The sequence below is a fragment of the Sarcophilus harrisii genome, chromosome 5 (genome assembly GCF_902635505.1).
Source record: "Sarcophilus harrisii chromosome 5, mSarHar1.11, whole genome shotgun sequence".
In the NCBI taxonomy this organism is placed as follows: domain Eukaryota; kingdom Metazoa; phylum Chordata; class Mammalia; order Dasyuromorphia; family Dasyuridae; genus Sarcophilus; species Sarcophilus harrisii.
In genome coordinates this window covers 247,544,955-247,567,395 of record NC_045430.1, presented here as the reverse complement: position 1 = coordinate 247,567,395, position 22,441 = coordinate 247,544,955, and the positions used below count along the sequence as shown (strand labels likewise).

The following is a 22,441-nucleotide window of genomic DNA, read 5'->3' as shown; positions in this document are numbered from 1 at the left end:
AGAAGTCAATTATTATGTTCAAGTAAATATGAATCTAGTAAATTTTGCATTACAGGCTTTATTTTTACTTTAAAATGTGACAGCATCTTGAATCCACATGAAAACTAATTTAGACTATAATTAGGAAGAAAAAAAGTCATGTGGTTTTAGAATTGAAAAAGGATCTTAGAGATCATTTTATCAATTAAAAAAAGCTTATGCCCAAATTTGTATGTGACCTGACCTAGGTCAAATGCCAAGATTAGAGGTCAATCTAATTTGCACCACACTTTTCTGTTGTCTCTAAAATAAGAAGACAACCTTCACCTTTTCTAAACATTTTTTTAGATAACGAGGGAGATGTGAAATAATGGCCAAAGAAGCAGCATTACAAGGCCATCTAGAAAATTTAACTGTTGATAAGAGGAGGTAGAACAGGGTTATCAATGCAACAATGTGCATAGGAGGGACCTAATCATTTAGTTCCTTTCTACCCCTGTAGACTTATCTCTCTTTTGTTTACTAGATAAAAACTCCATCAAAACATCCATGTTTTATTTTGTTCCCTGTGGCTGATATTCTCGGATTTAACCCTTTCTTTTGACAAGGATGTCAATTCTTCCCTCTAACAACAACCTTCTCTAATAAGTAAGTAGGTACTAAGAGGCAGCCACTGAAGATAAAAAATGTCCAAGTAAAAGTCATTTCTCTCTCAAAGGAAATTTTTGATTATTACTCTCAGTCCCTCTACTTTTCCCAAGAAAAGTAAATGTCAGTTCCTTACAAAGTATGCATTATTTTGATATACTGAAATTTGGTTGTTTTCAATACTGGTTCAACATCCATTCAACTGTGAAGTTGAATGGTTAAGTAGGCAAAGTGTGAGAATATGAGCCAGTGTTCCAGACTATAAATTACATTATAGATGCCAAACCGCATTCATTGGTAGAGGAAGCTTTCATACCATGAGTTTCCCATATCAGTGAAATGATGGGCATAGATTTTTTAAAGTATACATATAGTTTTAAGTATATATCTGTGATTTTTAAATTTATTTCTATATTATTTTAATATAATTTTATTTTTTCCCAATTACATGTAAAGATAGTTTTCAATATCCATTTGTATGAAGTTTTGAATTCCTAATTTTTCTCCCTTCCTTTCTCTCTTTCCCCTTCCCCTAGATGACAAGCAATCTGACACAAGTTCTACATGTACAGTTCTATTAAACATATTTTCACATCAGTTATTCTGTGAAAGAAGAAAAAGAACAAAATGGAAAAACCACAAAGGAAAAAAAAACCTAAAAAAATGAAAATAGTATACTTTTTTTTTAAATTTAATAGCCTTTTATTTACAGGTTATATGCATGGGTAACTTTACAGCATTAACAATTGCCAAACCTCTTGTTCCAATTTTTCACCTCTTACCCCCCCACCCCTTTCCCCAGATGGCAGGATGACCAGGATATGTTAAATATATTAAAATATAAATTAGATACACAATAAGTATACATGACCAAAACGTTATTTTGCTGTACAAAAAGAATCAGACTCTGAAATATTGTACAATTAGCTTGTAAAGGAAATCAAAAATGCAGGTGGGCATAAATATAGGGATTGGGAATTCAATGTAATGGTTTTTAGTCATCTCCCAGAGTTCTTTTTCTGGGCATAGCTGGTTCAGTTCATTACTGCTCCATTAGAAATGATTTGGTTGATCTCATTGCTGAGGATGGCCTGGTCCATCAGAACTGGTCATCATATAGTATTGTTGTTGAAGTATATAATGATCTCTTGGCCCTGCTCGTTTCACTCAGCATCAGTTCGTGTAAGTCTCTCCAGGCCTTTCTGAAATCATCCTGTTGCTCATTTCTTACCAAACAATAATATTCCATAATATTCATATACCACAATTTATTTAGCCATTAAAAATAGTATACTTCAGTATGCATTCAGTCTGGTTTTTTCTCTGGATGCAGATAACATTTTCCATCACAAGTCTTCTGGGATTGTTCAATTATTGTATTGTTGAGAAGAGTTAAATCTATCATAGTTGATCATTGCACAATATTGTTATGTACAAAGTTCTCCTTACTCTGCTCACTTCCCTCAGCATCAGTTCACGTAAGTCTTTCCAGGTTTCTCCAAAATCCTCTTGCTGATTTTTTGTAACACAATAGCATTCCATGATATATACCACAATTTGTTCAGTCATTATCCAACTGATGAGAATTCCCTCAATTTCTATTTCTTTGTTTCCAAAAGAAGATCTACTATAATTTTTTTGGTATAAAAAATCTTTTCCTTTTTTATGATCTCTTTGGGACACAGATCTAGCAGTGACTTTATTTTAAAGCTTACAACAAAAGGAGAGGCAACTAGGTAGCCTAATAGAGATAGCATGATGTCTGGGGTCCAAAAGAACCAAGCTCAAATCCTGGATGCGTGCCTGTGTACACACACACACACACACACGCTCACACTCAATTTTTAAAATTCAGGTTTGCCTTATCTATTGACTTGATCTCCTAAAATAAAGGAACCTCTCTAGAAGGGACAAGGTCTGACCAGGAGGGCACAGGAACAAGCTTTGCCGCCAGTGCAGACCAGCTCTTGGTTTCCATCACCCATCTCCAGGCTCTCGTGCTGACTCCAGTCCACAGGACCTCCTCTGCCATGCCGGGATGCCCAGCACCTCTACCCCAGCCACTGAAGCACCGCTTTTTTGTGCACTGTCTTTGCCCACTATAAGGTGAGTCCCCCGAGGGCAGGGAACGTCCTTCCTTCTGCTGGTAGTTGGATTCCCACTGCACTGCACAGCCATTCCTGGCACAGAGCAAGCTCTTAATTAATGTCTGTTGGCTGACTGATTTAACCTTTTGTTACCTCCAGACCAGTTACTAAGAGGAGATTCTGTGGTGAGAATTCCCTGCACTAATAAAATGACAGGTCTAGACCAAAAGAGTGACTGTTCTGTGTGTGCTGTGGGAGCATATATAGAGATGAATGTTCACATTACATTTTGGAGGAAAGAAAGGGGAGGGAGAAAGAGGTGCTCCTTCTAAAGACCTACTCCAATGTCTCAACTCAGGAATGAATGGATGAATGAGCATTTATTAAGCACCTACTATTTATATAAATTTAAATACAAGTTATGGTCTATGAATGTTACGGAATATTATTGTTCTGTAAGAAACAATCAGCAGAAGGATTTCAGAGAGGCCTGGTATATGAACTGATGCTGAATGAAATGAGCAGGACCAAGAGATCATTATACATGGCAACAACAAGGTTAGGTGATGATCAATTCTGATGGACGTGGCTTTTTTCAACAATGAGATGATTCAAACCAGTTCCAATTGTTCAGTGATGCAGAGAGATGCAGATGCATCTACAACTAGAGAGAAGACTGTGGAGACTGAGTGTGGATCGCAACACAGCATTCTCACTCTCTCTGTTGTTATTTGCTTGCATTTTCTTTTCTTTCTCACTTTTTCTTTTCCTTCCTTCTTAATCTGATTTTTCTTCTGCAGCATGAAAATTTTGGAAATATGTATAGAAGAATTGCACATGTTTAACATATTGGATTACTTGCTGTCTGGGGAAGGGGATGGAGGGATGGAGGAAGGAAGGTAGAAGAATTTGAAACACAAGATTTTGCAATGTTGAAAACTATCTTTGCAAAGGATTTTGAAAATAAAAATCTTTTTTAAAAAAATAAAATAAATGTTAGAGATAATAAGAGCACTAGAAGTCAGAAGGAAATTGTGGTGTACACTGGAGAAAGCTAAAGGATAGTGAATTTGACAACAATTCCTGGAAACGTTCTCAAAAGCATTTTTAAGGGATAGTTCCATAGAAATGGAAACAATGATGACTAAGAGTTTTATTACTTGCAGGTAACAACATGATTTTTTATGTGGAACTGGAGAAGAGATCCTTGGCCTTCAGTGGTTCTAATGAAGAATTGTACAGATTACATCTCTTCTTTACTGAGAAAGGCCTGTGTAGGCAACAAATATGTTTTTCCCTCTTCCTTTTGAGCTTGTGAACCATTTGGGGCACACAAAGCACCTGCCACTCCTCTCACATGAAATTCTGTTTTTCCCATGATCTAGTCAAGTACTACTGTTCCATCAGCAGATGAATGCTAAAGGTGAGAGCCACCTCAAGTTAAGAACTGGAGAGTACTCTTACCTCATGTGGAAGATAGTTGAACCCTTCTCAAACCAGCAATCACCAAAATAAGTCACCTCAATCAAAGAGTGACAAGGAATACAACATGAGTCCACTATAAAGGCTATAAAAATATTCAATAGCATTTGGTACATTATTTGACCCTTCAGACATCAATGGTAACTTTTAAAGAACCTACCATTTTGAAAACTGTATGCACTTCTTCTCTATATTTGGCAAATACAAGTATAAGACAAAAATATAAAAGTAGGAGCTAAAGTAGCCTAAATGATAGCTATTACAAAGCATGAAACATGAAAAATTATTACTTTTACTATTCCAACATCAGACTTCAGAACCATATCATTTTTAGTAGCACACAAAGCTTTCACTTTATGGATGAGCAAGTCAATAAAAGAAAAATGCTAACAATTTCTGCTAGAAAAGGATATTTAAGGCTGCAGTACCTGGTAAAAGCTGGATTATGTTCAGTCATAGCTACTAGCAGTTTCAGGGCATAGGCTGGTACTGGATCAGGTTCCATAAGGACATGTTCATACCTTGAATAAAAAAAAACATTTAATGTACTTTAACATGCAAAAGTTTAAAATTATAAGCAATAGCAAAACATTCATTAGATATAAAGTTTAAAAGACGAGAAGTTTTCCCAAAAACAAGAATGTAAAAGAATTATTATCAAGATATCGGTATTCCTAATACTGAAGGGATACTGAAAGCTAAATCTTTACGAGTTCAGTTTCCTGGTAACCTACCCATCCAAAGCCACCATCAAGAATCTGGAATCAACAACAAAAGATGAAGAACCTCTTCAAATACATGCCTTCAAATTAATACATCTTATTTATAAGTTGTTAAAATCAATGGGCTTTTAATTTATGCATAATTTCAATAGTCTGATTATTTTATTTCCAAGACAACTATAGATAAGTAGCATATTAGAAGGATGAGGGCAAACTGTTAATATGGACAAGAGTTAATAACCACGAATATTGACAGTTGACAGCCTAATAGCAATAGAAGAGATTGGGAGAGGAGGGGAATCTCTATAAAATCACACAGAAAAATTCTAAAAGCTGAGGAATCTGGAAAAATTTCAGATATACAGCCATTACCTATACATATCAGTAGAATATGAAGACATCATTGTATTATAGCATTCTATAATAATATGCAATAAGAGAAAATTGAATTTTTTGAAAAATGAAAAAGCATTGAAAATCCACACAATGCAAAATCCATATTATTAATTAATACTGAAAGACCATAAGTCAAATGAAAGGAGCACACTTAGAATGGAATTTTGAAAAAAATATTTTTAAGTTTAATAAGAGAAATCCAACTTAGAGATTATCCAAAAAAAAGATGGCATCTGCAATAACTATACTGAATCAATACATTTTCATAAAACACGAACATAATAAAATAATTTCAAGTCCTAAGCAAGACAATAGAAACTGTAGTTATTGGTGTTGTAAGATCAAGGAAGGAAAGATGGAATTCTTTAGAACCAGTCTAAAGAGGCATCAAATACCAGCAAAGCATAAATGATTTGAAAAAGTTATAAAGAACTGTGGAAAAGAATTGGAAGATTGCATCAGTATTTAATGGATACAACACAGTGGACAACACGAAAAGCATATCAATTAAAAGGGGATAGAGAAGGGGGAGAGAGAGAGAGAGAGAGAGAGAGAGAGAGAGAGAGAGAGAGAGACAGACAGACAGGGGGGGGGGAATAGAGGGAGGGAAGGAGGAAGAAGGAGGGAAGGAAGGAGGAGGATAAGAGAAGAGAGAGAGGGAGGGGTAAGGGTAAGAGAGATGAGAAGGAGGGAAGGAGAGAAACAAAGAAAAAAAAACAAAAGAAGACAACTTATGGAATGGAAATGGAAAGTCTATCAAATTATTGATCCCCTTAATCAACAACTGGAAATGAAAGCTGAAATGTTAAGGCAATAGAGGGAGTCAAAGCAATGCTAAGAATAAATTTTAATGAGCAGGACCAGGAGATCATTATATACTTCAACAACAATACTATATGATGACCAGTTCTGATGGACCAGGCCATCCTCAGCAATGAGATCAACCAAATCATTTCTAATGGAGCAGTAATGAACTGAACTAGCTACGCCCAGAGAAAGAACTCTGGGAGATGACTAAAAACCATTACATTGAATTCCCAATCTCTATATTTATGCACACCTGCATTTTTGATTTCCTTCACAAGCTAATTGTACAATATTTCAGAGTCTGATTCTTTTTGTACAGCAAAATAACGTTTTGGTCATGTATACTTATTGTGTATCTAATTTATATTTTAATATATTTAACATCTACTGGTCATCCTGCCATCTAGGGGAGGGGGTGGGGGGGTGAGAGGTGAAAAATTGGAACAAGAGGTTTGGCAATTGTTAATGCTGTAAAGTTACCCATGCATATAACCTGTAAATAAAAGGCTATTAAATAAAAAAAAAAAGAATAAATTTTAAATTTCAATATACTTTTTTAACTGCTATAGAGGTTTGAAAAGTAAAGTACTTAGAGGAAAAAGAACCCCTTAATTAGGAAGATGTGGAAAATATATTGTTATAAGAAGTCTAACATAAAAAAACTGCAAACAACCAAATCCAAAAGAAAAAGTTTGCATTAATGTAAAGAATAAAGGAAAAGTTATGTCAAAAAAGGCAGCTGAATCTCTAGCATCTCACCAGAAAGTACCAGGTCAAAAGAAACTCCTTAATTATTGACTCAAATGCTTTCTGGTGGTTTATCAGGTACTAGCAAAGCACTTTACCAACTCCCTTCTGTGCATATCTGACCCCCTCTTTCCTAAGAGAAAGCACCATTTCCTTGTGGCTAAACAATGAGAAAACAGTCACCCCCTCCAAAATAAAAGTCAATATTCAGTCTGAGTGTTTTATACAAGCATTCGGTTTATACTATTCAAAATAAATATAAGCAAGAAAACAACATATTGACTGAGGAATAAAGAAAGTGTGCTAGAGTGTCTCAGAAGAATAAAGGGCAGCAGCTCATTTATGACACAGTCATTGATTACTAACCAAGCTGTCCAAAAATGCTGTCCTATTACATGGACTTTATAATGCTAAAGGCTTTACCTCAGTCCACATTCACACTTGTTCATATACTTTCCAATATGTAAAACCGAACCAAATACAAGAGAATGCTAGAGAATCTGATGTCCATGCAAAAAGCTGTTCTCTTCTTTTTTTAAAATTTTTTTTATTTAATAGCCTTTTATTTACAGGTTATATGTATGGGTAACTTTACAGCATTGACAATTGCCAAACCTCTTGTTCCAATTTTTTACCTCTTACCCCCCACCCCCTCCCCTAGATGGCAGGATGACCAGTAGATGTTAAATATATTAAAATATAAATTAGATACACAATAAGTATACATGACCAAACCGTTATTTTGTTGTACAAAAAGAATCAGACTCTGAATTATTGTACAATTAGCTTGTGAAGGAAATCAAAAATGCATGTGTGCATAAATATAGGGATTGGGAATTCAATGTAATGGTTTTTCGTCATCTCCCAGAGTTCTTTCTCTGGGCGTAGCTGGTTCGGTTCATTACTGCTCCATTGGAAAGGATTTGGTTGATCTCGTTGCTGAGGATGGCCTGGTCCATCAGAATTGGCCATCATACAGTATTGTTGTTGAAGTATATAATAATCTCCTGGTCCTGCTCATTTCACTTAGCATCAGTTCATGTAAGTCTCTCCAGGCCTTTCTGAAATCATCCTGTTGGTCATTTCTTACCGAACAATAATATTCCATAATATTCATATACCACAATTTATTCAGCCATTCTCCAACTGATGGGCATCCGCTCAGTTTCCAGTTTCTAGCCACTACAAAGAGGGTGGCCACAAACATTTGTGCACATACAGGTCCCTTTCCCTTCTTTATGATCTCTTTGGGATATAAGCCCAGTAGTAACACTGCTGGATCAAAGAGTATGCACAGTTTAAAAACTTTTTGAAGCTGTTTTCTTCTTAAAGCACACCAATCATCTAACATCATTGACAATAACCAATATAAAATGTGGCATCTTTGGGAGAGACTATTTAAGCCCACTCTGGCTCTGTGGCCTTGTGAGCCCACTATTATCACTCTTGAATAGAAATTCTTATGGATTTCAAGTCAGTAAGGAGGTAGAACCACTTAATATCCATGGATGACATTGACTTAAAAATATGCAGAAAAAGACATATCAACTAGCTGTGCATATTTGTTCATAGAGATGAAGGCACTGATAACAGTAAAGAGTAGGTGACTTCTAATAAAAATTAGAGAAAAGTTATTTTAAAAATCTGATTTATTGATCAATGCAGCTTCTACAGTGGTAGAAACTATATAACCTATCACTGTATGTTGTAAAATTATTGTTGTTGAATCGGTTTTCAGTCACGTGTGATTCTTCATGACCTCATTTGGAGTTTCCTTGGCCAAAATATTGGAGTGGTTTGCTATTTCCTTCTCAAGCTCAACTCAGAGATGAGGAAACTGAGGATTAAGTGAGTTTCTCAGAGTCATACTAGCTAGCAAATGTCTGAGACCAGATTTGAACTCAGGAAATAAAGTGTTTTTGATTCCAGGGATTCCAATTCCAGGTCTCACATTATTTGCTATGTCATCTATCTGCTTTGTAAAACTTTAGCATTTACTAGACAACTAAAAAGATAGTTAGATAATGAGAATTATATATAAGACATTTGCGATTTTACATAAGCTAAGAGCCAAAAAAATACCCATAGGAAAAACATGAACTTCCCAAAATCTCAAATATCTCAAAAATAATCTTTGAGAATCCCTCAAACAAGCAGTACTGAAACTGTACTATTTTCATACACAGAAATGTTATGTATAATAATCTGGAAACAACACCAAGACATAAAAAGTTAAGAACAAAGTTTTTAAATTAATTTCACTATAACTGTATAAATATGTATACATATATTGCATTTAACATATAGTTTAACATATTTAACATGTATTAGACTACCTGCCATCTAGGGGAGGGAGTGGAGGAGGTGGAGGGAAGGAGGGGAAAAGTTGGAACAGAAGGTTTGACAAGAGTCAGTGTTGAAAAATTACCTATACATATATTTTGTAAATAAAAAGCTATAATAAAAAATAAAAATAATAAATAATAAATTCATATCACTATATTCAACACAATCACCAAATTATATTAAGTGACAAGCTCTCCCCACAAAAACTGAGCCTCTAGAAAAATAAATTAAAAACCACATGAGAAAAGGACAAGGTATATATAATGTCTATCAACTAGTCTGCTATAGCTACTGTCCCAGGGAAATTTCAGTGAGTTCATAAAAGATGGACTTACATTCCAATTCTCCTATTTGATTACAAAATGCAGTCACTTCATCCACTTGCACAAAAGTTCATAGAACATTCAATATAAAGAATAGCAGGATAAAACCTGTTCTATCTGAACTCCATCCAAAATAAATGATAATGGGTTACAATAAAAACAACATATTATTTTAGTGTTTTTAAAAATGTCATACCGACAGGAATGTCATGCGGTACACAAGGCAAATACTGTTCTCTCCATTATGGATGAGAAAATCAAAATTCAGACAAGCTAGCTGGCTACTCTACTATCACATAGTTTTAATTCAATTCAACTTGAGTTAATTAAATGTCTACTGTGTGCCAGGTCTGCTGTATGATGCTAAGAATTTGAAGAGAAGTAAAATAGTCAAGATTATAGACAAATTAGGTAAAACAATATGTACACAGAGAAGTGAATGCAGAATAAATTTAAAATTATTTGAGGGAGAGAATAGAAACTAAGGGTGTAAGGAGAGGTTTCTTGAATAAAGTGGCCCTTGTGCTGTCTTAAAAGGATCTACGGATTCCAAGAGGTAATGATGAAGAGAGGGAGCATTCCAAGTCTAACCAAGACTGTGCAACAACGTGGATATGGAAGGTAAAGAGTCAAGAGAGAAGATTCCAAGACAGTAAATTCAGGAATTAAAACAATGTAATTCCTCTTTAAAGAAATAGTAGATTCAGAAGGAGTGGATTTAGGGAGAAAAATATAATGACTAGTTGTGGCTACAGCTTGTTGAATAGGCTATCTTAGGTAGAAGTGTCTATCAAACAATGGAAATGCAAGTTTGGGGCTCAGGAAATAGATGAGGCAACATATAAATTTGAGGGTTATGTGAACAGAGAAGATAATTAAACACAGATCTATTGAAATCATGGAGAGGGAGGGAAAGGATTGAGGAGAGAAAGAAAGAGAATAGAGAGAAAAAAAAGAGAGAGATAAAGAGACACAGAGAGAGAGAGAAGAAAGAGAGAAGAGAAAGAGAGAGGGGGAAGAGAGAGTAGAGAGGAAAAAGAGACAGAGACAGAAGGAAGAGAAAGACAGAGAGAGGGAGAAGAAGGAGGAGGAAAATCAGAAGCAGGTAGCAGTAGCATCAAAAGAAGTAGAGTAGTAGTAGTACTAGTAGTAGTAGTAGTAGAAGAAGAAGAAGAAGAAGAAGTAATGGAAGAAAAAGAAGTAGAAGAAGTAGTAGAAGTAGTAGTAGTAGTAGTAGAAGAACTAGTTGTAAAAGAAGAAGCAGAAGTAGTAGTAGTAGTAGTAGTAGTAGTAGTAATAGTGTAGTAGTAGTAGTAGTAGAAGGAAGAAGAAGAAGAAGAAGAAGAAGAAGAAGAAGAAGAAGAAGAAGAAGAAGAGGAAGAAGAAGAAGAAGAAGAAGAGGAAGAAGAAGAAAAAGAAGACGAAGAAGAGGAAGAAGAAGAAAAAGAAGACGAAGAAGAGGAAAAAGAAAAAGAAGAGGAAAAAGAAGAAGTGGAAGAAGAAGTAGAAGAAGAAGAAACAGAAGTACAAGAAGCAAAAGTAGTAGTAATAGAAGAAGAAGTAGAAGTAGAAGAAGAAGTAGTAGTAGTAGTAGTAGAAGAAGCAGAAGTAGTAGTAGTAGAAAAAGTAGTAGTAGTAGAAGAAGAAGAAAAAGAAAAAGAAGAGGAAGAAGAAGAAGATGATGATGATGAAGAAGAAGAAGAAGAGGAAAAAGAAGAAGTAAAAGAAGAAGAAGAGGAGGAAAAAGAGGAAGAAGAAGCAGAAGAAGAAGAGGAAGAAAAAGAAGAAGAGGAAGAAGAAGTAGAAGAGAAAGAAGAGGAAGAAAAAGAAGAAAAGGAAGAAGAAGTAGAAGAAGAAGAGGAAGAAGAAGTAGAAGAGAAAGAAGAAGAGGAAGAAGAAGTAGAAGAAGAAGAGAAAGAAGAAGGAGAAGAAGAGGAAGAAGAAGAAGAGGAAGAAGAAGAAAAAGAAGAGGAAGAAAAAGAAGAGGAAGAAGAAGAAGTGGAAGAAGAAGAAGAAGTGGAAGAAGGACAAAACCATGTGATATACATAAACTATGTGATACACATAGGATGTGACAACTGTATATAAAAGATAATGAAGATGATTCAAAGAAGACTGAAGATGATGGATCAAAAAGGCAGGAATAAAATCAAGAAAGCATGGTGTCATAAAAGGCCAAAGGGAAGAGAATGTCCACATCAAGAGGACAAGGATTAAAAATACATAACAGGGAATGGACAGAACCCAAAGGAAATGAGGTCAATTTAAGGTCAAGTTGCTGCTTCCCAGAGCCCTCAGCTACCTGGAAGCCAACTTCCCAGCATGGATCCTTTCCAAAGAAATTCTTTATTTCACCACTAGTGATTCTCTTAGAATAAGTAACCAGGATAATGCTCAGCACACAGAAGGGCCTCAATAGATTACAGATTTTCATTCAGCTATTCTATATTCTCACTACTGTAGAGTACTATTGGGAGGACTGAGTTTAATTCTGAACTAAAAAAATGGTAAAAAAAAAATTGAAGAGGGCAATTATAATATTTTAAAAGGAAGACCAGAAGGGAGATGACTGATTATCAATTCAAGATATTGCAGGAATCATATAATTTAAGAGCTAATAAGAAACACTTAGAGGTCATAATAACAGTCTCTTTATATTATAGGAAACTGAGGCTCTGAGAGTGAAATGAAATCTAATGCTCAAACAGAATCTCAGCATAGTAAGCATGAAAACAACAATTTAGATCAAATCCTTAAGAAAAATAAAAAAGCCAGGCTAATTAAAAGTACTTCAATGGTAGGAAAGTCGACAAGAATCATGAAACAGCACTCAGAAAGGTAGAAGGTACAATATATTGTACAGTAAAAAAAAATTCTAATGTTGACATCAAAAGTTCTGGGTTCAAATATTGGGTCTGCCATTTCTGACCTGTGTGGTCTAAGAATAATATTTTAACTCTCTGAGACCCAATTTCCTCACTTGTTCAAATAAAGAGGTTGGATTAGATGTCCTCTAAGGTCTTTTTCAGCACTAAATCTAATACCCTATGATCATCATAAGGCTGCCAAACAAGAAAACAAAAGAAATGAAATTAAAAGAGAAAAGAAAAAAACAATGACCTCCCAAAAGAGTCAGAAATACTTTTAAAAAAAAGAGCTAAATTTATAACTGCTATAAAAGAATTAAAAACATCATTGACACTTTAAAAATAATAGAAGTGGGGCAGTTAGGTGGCACAGTGAATAGAGCACCAGCCCTGAAGTCAGGAGGACCTAAGTTCAAATGTGGTCTCAGACACTTTCTTAGCTTAGATAAGTTTCTTAGCTGTGTGACCCTGGACAAGTCACTTAATCCCAATTGCCTCAACAAAAACAAACAAATAAATAAATAATAGAGATAATCCTTATAGAATTTCTTTTAAAAAATGAATGAAAATTGACTAGCAACACAAATCCACATCACATTAGCTGTAATTCCTAAATTACAGACACAAATGAAACCAGAGAAACTAATGGGCATAGAAAATAGATCAAGGAAACCCAACCTTTAATAAGAATAACATTAAAAAAAAAGAAAAAACAATAATATAGAAAACTTAGTCAAGGAAATTAAAGATTTTTTTTTTAAACTAGAAACAGTATCAGCATGGATTTGAGGCTGGAACATAGCAGCTTACTTATTATGTCAAAGTGATTCTCAAAAAAAGACCAGCTGCATCTGTGATGGATTCCTAAACTTTCAAAAGAAAAACCAAAGTTTATAAACTTCAAAAATAAAAATGAGAAAATTCAGAATGTCTTTGGAAATGTTCCTCCGAATTTGGAGAAAAGATGGACTTAGGAAAAAAATTTTACACAAGCTAAGATAAAATGAGCTATCACTACAGGTATAATACCAGGATAAACATTTTTTTTCCTTTGCAAGTAAAAAGGAGATATTTCAAGACATCCTGGATCCAATATGAATTTCTCAACAAAGCTCTCCAACTATAAAGATCATTATATAATTTGAGAGAGCTCTGAAAGCAGATGAAAGAGATATAAAATAAATTTGAATATCAACAAAGTACAAGATCAAGAATAAACAACAAATTATATCACATATGATAAGAACTCAAAAGCACAAATTTAGAATTTCACAAAAGGTATCCACTGCTAAGATATAGAAGTATGATTGGGGGTGGGAGAGGGCTACCCCAATACTTACAATCGCAACCGTAGGAGGGCATTTAAAGTTCATTTAATAGACTAATAAAAGAAAATAAAAGAAAGAGAAAAATGATCCTAAATTCTATGCAACAATAAATAAAAATGGGTTGTATTTCCCTACAAAAAAAGTCATTGATAATTTAAAAAACCATCCACCACCTATCATCAAGAAAAATACAAGAACCTTATAGTTAGAAGCTGGTCTATCAGGCCAATGGAAATATAAAAAGAAGAAATTATGACTATTATGTTATTAAATGAAACACTTAAAAAGCAAAAGTAATCAAGAAATAATGGACATGATCATTATATAATTGACAGAAGTATATAAAACAATAAAAGCCTAACAATTCTTAATTCATGTTCATAAACAATATAATAATATATTTTTAAAACAAGAAATGCAAGAAAAGGATACCTAATTAAAATTGCTAACCTAATGTTCCTCCACCAGAGTAAGACAAAGTAAATAATTAATTTAAAATATAAAAAAAAGACTGAAGAATAATTAAGGTAGAAGTAACTGCCACCTGTAAAGAACTTGAGAGAAAGATAATTTTTTTTTTTACAAAATTAAGTCTTCTTTTCAAACTTACAAATTTACAAACTTTCAAACTTCAGAAAGTAATTTGAAATTATATCTAAAGGGTTATACAATTGTGCATATCCTTTGAACCAACAATATCACTAGTAAGTGTGGATCCCAAAGAGATCAAAGGAAAAGGACCTATATGCACAAAAATATTTTTAGTAATTCTTTTGTGTATGGTAACTCTTCTTTGACAAAGAACAGAAATCAAGGGAGAGTCTATCAAATGGAGAATAGCTGAACAAGTTATGATTTATTATTGGAAGGAAATACTACTGTGCTATTAAAAATGATGAAATGGTTTCAGAGAAACCTGGAAAGTCATATATGAACTGATGCAAAGTGAAAAGACCAGAGCCAGAGAAGCACACTGCACATAGTAATAACTGTATCTTAACAATGATCAACTGTGAAAGATTTAGCTTCTCTCAACAATACAATAATTCAAAGCAATTCCAGAAGACTCATGATGAAAAATGTTATCCACTTCCAGAAAAGAACTAAGGAAAGAAGCGTAGATTGAAACAAATTTATTTTCACTTTATTTTTCTTGGTTTTTTTTGCAACATTATCAATATAGAAATATGTTTTACATAACTTCACATGTATGACAGGTATCATATTGCTTTTCTTCTCAGAGGATAGGAGAGAGGCTAGCGAGAGGAAGAGAATTTGGAACTCAAAATTTTTGTAAATGAATGTTACCATTCTTTTACAAGAAAAAGAAAGCCCCAAAATGGAAACATATATTTTGTTCACAAAAGTAATTCAGAGATACAATATATAAATATTTAAAAGGCATATATTCATACTCCAATGTCGGAACACAACATGGGAAAAAATAAATTTCAAAATTTCAAAGTACTTAAACCCATAGACATTTTTTAAAAATGTTAAATAATTGATAGGAAAAAGAAAAAGGTCCAGAAAACAGGAACAATATTTTGAACACTAAAAATATAAGGTAATAGATCAAAATGTATGAAATTGTGGCCATAGTACAGGAAAATACATCATTCTAAATGCTTATAAAAATGAAAGACAAAAAACCCACCATAGGAAATGATAACTTTACATAGGGAACTTGGAAAGTAAGAAAATAAAATAACATGTCTAGAAAAATGAACACAAAAGCAAAGTAGAGATTGAAACTCATTAATTTGATAAAAACAATTGTTAGTCTTTAAAAAAAAATTATCAATACTGTTAAACCATTAGCTCATTAGCTCAATTTCTTTTTTTAAGAAGAAAGATAACTAATTAGTATAAAATCATGAAGAAAAAGAATATCTAGTCAGTCAACTGGCCATTTAAGTACCTACTATGTGTCAAACACAGTGCTATAAGCTGGGGATACAAACAAAGGCAAAAAACAGCCCTCAAGCATCTCACAGTCAGAGGGGGAGACCTCATGTCAACAGCAATATACCCACAAAATATGTACATAATAAAATAGAAACAATATTATAGCTACTCTTTCTGTAGTGGCAAAGAATTGGAAATTGAGGGGATGCCCATAAATTGGGGAATGGCAAGGATGTTGATATAAGACCTGGGAAGACAAATTTGAAACTTAAAAATATATTTTTTCAAATGTTTGAAATTATTTACATGTGATTGGGAAAATAAAATATTAAAAATGAAGTGAAAAATGTTAAAAAGAAACATTGATTAAATCACTGGTATGCACCGTACACCAAGATAAGGTCAAAATGAGTTCATGACTTAGGCATAAAGAATGAGATTATAAATAAATTAGCAGAACATAGGATAGTTTACCTCTCAGACCTGTGGAAGAGTAAGGAATTTATGACCAAAGAAGAACTAGAGATCATTATTGATCACAAAATAGAAAATTTTGATTATATCAAACTGAAAAGTTTTTGTACAAACAAAACTAATGCAGGCAAGATTAGAAGGGAAACAATAAACTGGGAAAACATTTTTACAGTCAAAGGTTCTAAAGGCCTCAATTCCAAAATATATATAGACTTGACTTTAATTTATAAGAAATCAAGCCATTCTCCAATTGATAAATGTTCAAAGGATATGAACAGACAATTCTCAGACGAAAAAATTGAAACTATTTCTAGTCATATGAAAAGATGCTACGTCATTTTTAATCAGAGACATGCAAATTAAGACAACTCTGGGATACCACTACACACCTGTCAGACTGGCTAGACTGATAGGGAAAGATAATGCGGAATGTTGGAGAGCATGTGGGAAAACACATCCAGCCATTCTGGAGAGCAGTTTGCAACTATGCTCAAAAAGTTATCAAACTGTGCCTACCCTTTGACCCAGCAGTGTTTCTACTGGGCTTATACCCCAGAGATACTAAAGAAGGGAAAAGGACCTGTATGTGCCAAAATGTTTGTGGCAGCCCTCTTAGTAGTGGCCAGAAACTGGAAACTTGAGTGGATGCCCATCAATTGGAGAATGGCTGAACAAATTCTGGTATATGAATGTTTTTTTTTTTTTCCCCCATAGTTAATATTTATTTATTTATTTATTTTCTTTTTTTTTATTATAATAACTTTTTATTGACAGAACCCATGCCAGGGTAATTTTTTTTTTTACAACATTATCCCTTGCACTCACTTCTGTTCCGATTTCTCCCTCCCACCCTCCACTCCCTCCCCTAGATGGCAAGCAGTCCTATACATGTTAAATAGGTTACAGTAGATCTTGGATACCATATATGTGTGCAGAACCAAACAGTTCTTTTGTTGCACAGGGAGAATTGGATTCAGAAGGTAAAAATAACCTGGGAAGAAAAACAAAAATGCAAACAGTTTACATTCATTTCCCAGTGTTTTTTCTTTGGGTGTAGCTGCTTCTGTCCATCCTTGATCAATTGAAACTGAATTAGGTCTCTTTGTCAAAGAAATCCACTTCCATCAGAATACATCCTCATACAGTATCATTGTTATTATGGAATATTATTGTTCTGTAAGAAATGACCAACAGGATGATTTCAGAAAGGCCTGGAGAGACTTACATGAACTGATGCTGAGTGAGATGAGCAGGACCAGGAGATCATCATATACTTCAACAACAATGAGCAATTCTGATGGATGTGGTCCTCTTCAACAATGAGATGAACCAAATCAGTTCCAATACAGCAGTAATGAACTGAATCAGTTACACCCAGCGAAAGAACTCTGGGAGATGACTATGAACCACTACATAGAATTCTCAATCCCTCTATTTTTGCCCGCCTGCATTTTTTAATTCCTTCACAGGCTAATGCTACACTATTTCAAAGTCCGATTCTTTTTGTCTAGCAAAATAACTGTTTGGACATGTATACATATATTGTATTTAACTTATACTTCAACATATTTAACATGTATTGGTCAACTTGCCATCTGGGGGAGGGGGTGGAGGGAAGGAGGGGAAAAATTGAAACAAAAGGATTTGCAATTGTCAATGCTGCAAAATTACTCATGCATATATCTTGTAAATAAAAAAAATCATTGTTATGGCTAAGTTGCTATTCTTACCTATAAGATGTGTACATAATAAAATGGGAACAATATTGTGATCAAGGAAGTCTCCAAAGAGTTTCTTCTAGGTAGCCCTTAAGCTAAAATTTGAATGAAGCTAAGGAAGCCAGGAGGCAGAGATGAGAAGAGAGAGAGCTTTGGGTGGGAGGGAAAGCCAGAGAAAATGCCCAGCATCAAGATATGAAGCATCTTCTGTGAGGAACAGCAAGAAGGCCAATATCAATTAATACCAAATATATTTTAGGAAGGGAATAGATAGGGAGCTTGAAATCCAGTAGCCCTAGGATGACCAGTATAAAATACCAAAATGGATACCAAAAGAAATAAAGAATAGCAATTGGGCACAGTTCTGACAGTACATTAATGTTCTGGTTATTCTCACATGTCCAACAATTATCATTTTCCTTTTTTGTCATATTTGCCAATCTGAGAAGTATGAGGTGATATCTCAAAGTTGTTTTAATTTGCACTTCTCTAATCAATAGTAATATAGAGTATTTTCACATGAATATAGATAATTTTGATAATCAATGTTTCTTTAATAGAATTTATTTAATGATAGTGTAATAAGTTTGGATTTTCTTGATAGGTAATAGGAACTCAGTGACTAAAAATAGTGTGAAGAATGATCTAAATGTAAGAATAAACTAAAGGAGAAATTAGAATGTTGTGTAGTTCAGGCAGATACATACTAGTGGAGAACCTTAGCATTGTAGTGCCAGTGGAAGAGGGAATAAGGCAAGGTAGAGTCAATAGGATGAATGCTTGTACTATTGATACAAATAAAGATAAATAAAAGACAGGAAGATTAGGAGCAGGGAGTATTAGGTTATGTTTGGGCCACTATGTGAAACAAAACAATCTGAGCTACTTCAAACCATGCTTGTTTTGCCAAGCATGGCTTGGCATGGCTCTCATTTCTGAGAGCCACAGTTGAAGAGGATATTGAGTAATTGAACAGTATTAGAAACAGCCAATATGGTGGAGATCTCTGAGTTCATCTATATCAGTTGAAAAGACTGTGGGAAGAAAAGTCTCAGAGGAATATAATAGTTGTGATAGTTGCATTTAAGCATGTGACTGTACTTTGTAAGGAAATATTAGACATGTTCTTTGTTCCTGGAGGTCAGAACCAGATACAGTGGATACAAGTTGAAAAAAAGACAAGTTTAGATTTTCTCCCTAACAATAATTGCTGTTTAGAAATACACTTAGCTACTTCAGGAGGTGAGGAGTTCCTCTTTATTGGAAATCTTCAAGTAGATGGTGACAGGTTAGATTGGGGATTATATTTGGTTATAGAATAGAATAGGTATCTTTAGTGGTCTGTTACAACTCTAAAATTTGGTTATTCGATAAAATATATATGATATAGAGATGGGAATTTTGTATCTGAATCTCAAGGGTGTAGAAATATTTATTAGGGAATCTCTAAATAAATTATATTTTTGAAGTTATGGAAATGAATAAAAATGTCAAGTGAAAGTATAAAGAGAAGAAAAGAAGGTCAAGACAAAAATTTTAAAAATACTTACTGCAGAAGGCCATGAAGGGCATAGGTGAGGGAAAGAGAAGGGAAGGAACAATTTGAGAGGAAGAAGAAGGTGTTATTGGAGCCAATTGTTAGGATCAAAGGAGAGAACAACAGTATCAAATCTGCAGAAGACAAGAATGGAAAAAGATTTAAGGCTGTATTCAGAGAGCAGAATTTTAGAGGTAGCATAGTACTGGGTAATGGTGGAGTCAAAGACAAGATCGGGACCACATACAGCCATAGTAGAGTGAGTGATAAGAAAAATGAGGTTCTGTGACAATAGGAAGCCAGAGGAATAATCAATATAAATGAAAATAATTCCCAAAGATTACAAAGCTTTGGGCAAGAAATTAAAGCGTATAAGAGCACAATTTGTGGTTTCTTTAGGAATGCTCAAATAAGGCAAGAAATGCAAAAAAGAACAAATGATTTAAAACAACCACAATTGGCTAAAAAACTGCAATTTAGGAAGGACATCGGGATAGCCAAGGACCAGGTGAGGATATAAAAGGGTGGTAAAAGTTTATTTGCATTGTGTCTTACAAATACAATCTGTATTCCAAAAACTGGAGCAGAGAATAAGCTAGGAACACAGAGAGAGCAACATGAAGAAGGACAAATAGTAGCTGAGACACCCAGAAGTTCAAGGAAATAAAATACAAGACAGGAAACCAGAAATAAAATCCATAGCTTCACATATCTAAACACAAATGCACAAAAAAATGGACAATAAGTAAGGTGAAATGAAAGCTTTGATGCAAAGAAGCAAATTTAGCTTCATAGGAATTACTAAGATTTAGGATAAAACTCAAAATTCAAATATAGTTTAAGCAGTAGAAAAAGAAGCACTTTTGTCAAACCATCCAAACAAAATTAAAAGTTTAGGAATCAAGTCATAATCTGTGTCTTTGCCAAGAAAACCCCATGCACAGTATGATCCATAAGGTCACAAAGAGTTGTACACAACTGAACAACAAAGATGAGGGGATCAGATGAGATGGCTGCCTCTAATGTCCTGTCTGGCCCTAACTCTGTGGTGCTATGATGCTGTTCCTTAAACAAGATATTCCACATCTCTTGGATCTTGGCATTTTCTCTGGCCACTGGACCCTGATGGCTCTGGAGGAGAAGGGGAGGCAGGGGACCTTGCCCAGCTCTCCCTCACTTCAATAGTTTACTTGTTCAATACAGTTTACTTGCATATCATGGGTACCACCTCCCTATGTCATGATCCTCTTCCAGAAGTAAGGACAAACTACACAGGCTGTATCTCAGGAAAATCATAAAGGACATGTACAAAAATGTTTATAGCAGCTCTTTTTGTGGTAGCAAAGAACTGGAAAATGAGTGGATGCCCATCAGTTGGGGAATGGCTGAACAAGTTATAGTATATGAATATTATGGAATATTATTGTTCTATAAAAATGATGAAAAAACTAATTTTAGAAAGGCCTAGAAAGATTTACATGAACTGATGCTTGGCAAAACAAGCAGAACCAGGAATCCATCATACACACTAACAGCAAGAACGTGTGATGATCAATTATGAAAGGCTTGGTTCTTCTCAGTGGTTCAGTGATCCAAAGCAATCCCAATAGACTTTGGACAGAAAATGCCATCTGCATCCAGAAAAAGAATTATAGAGACTGAATGTAAGTCAATATATGCAATGTTCACTATTTTTTCTAGTTTTTTCTTTTCTCTCATTGTTTTTCCCTTTTGCTCTGATTTATATATATATATATATATATATATATATATATATAATTCATGAAGAAATATGTATTTAAAAAGTTAATGTACATTTATAATCAAAAAAATAAAACATTTTTAAAAAAAAAGAACGAAGGACAAACAACAACACACATTTGCCAAGAAAGCATAACATATAAAAGGTATAGCAGTAATAAAAACCCAAGCATCTGTATTACTTTTCTCTATGCCAGAAGCAGAAAACTAATAATTTCTTTATGTGCCTTAAAGGTGATTACCCTCTTCAATGGTAAAAGAATTAACAAGGGCCAAGTCTATTATGAATCTGATTCTCACTATCAAGGAAGAACTAGTTGTTGGGATAAAAATAATGGGAACCTTGGAGGGAAAAGAGTTTGAGATATATTAGGACAGGAAAGTCAAGCTTGATTCAATGTTGTTATTGTTGTTTGTCCTTCCTTCTCCAAGAGGAACATGACATCAGGGAGGGGATGCCACGACACACAAGTGGATTGGATTTGAATGAGTGAGGGCTGGGCAAGGTCACCTGTCTCCCTTTCCTCTCCACAGCCATCTGGATGCAGGGGCCAGGGATAGATCAGGATGACTGGAGGTGGCCCCAGATGCAGGGGGAGATCTTGGCCTTGTAAATTAAGGTCTTTAACAGGTTTGACTGAGACTATACCAATTCAGTGATTAAAGTTAGGTAGCAACGAAGGCAAAGAATCTCCTCTTTCACCTAGTCAAAAAAAAATCTAAATAAATCCGGAATATTAAATATCAAAGTGTTCAGAGGAAGGCTAAAGAAATTCTATAAAGGGCAGTTGAGAGAGAAGGAGGAAGAGGGAAATGTTCAAAAATGAAATTCTGAAGACCTAAAGGGAAACAACTTTGATGAGGAGGAAAAACATGAACTTAAGGCTTGATGTCAAGGGGAAAAAAAGTCCTTAGAACTATAGCTTCTCAAAAGTGGAATATGCTGCCTTGGAAGCATATTAAGATTAAAGTGAGAGTCTCTAAGCAATGTCTGGATGTGATAAAAATTCCTTTTTGGGAGTAGGTTGGAATAGTTTCTGAGGTTCCTTCCCAACCCCAAATTCTGTGATTCTGATGAAGTGTGAGAAGTGAGGGTAAGAGATTCCCTAACAGCAATGGGATCCCCTTGGCCTGTTGTGCAGGTTTTTGCAAAAGAATTCACAAACTCTAATCAATACAGGCAGGAGGTTTGTGGCAAGAATGGGATTTATTTGCACTAAGATGATAGCTCTCTTAGTAGGCAAAGAATCCTGGCAGGATAGTTTTTGCAAAGATGGTTTTACACTGAGAAGAAAATATCTTCATCAGTGG

At 34.5% G+C, this 22,441-nt stretch overlaps 1 protein-coding gene across 7 annotated transcripts in view; it reads right to left on the bottom strand.

Annotated features, from left to right (window-relative positions):
• ULK4 (unc-51 like kinase 4) overlaps positions 1 to 22,441 on the bottom strand; it is a 627,906-nt gene that overhangs the window by 352,223 nt on the left and 253,242 nt on the right. For all 7 annotated transcript variants that reach the window (XM_031940060.1, XM_031940061.1, XM_031940057.1 and 4 more), the window contains exon 29: positions 4,625 to 4,717. In XM_031940060.1, coding sequence (XP_031795920.1) covers positions 4,625 to 4,717 — 93 coding nt within the window. The remainder of the gene's footprint in view (positions 1 to 4,624; positions 4,718 to 22,441) is intronic.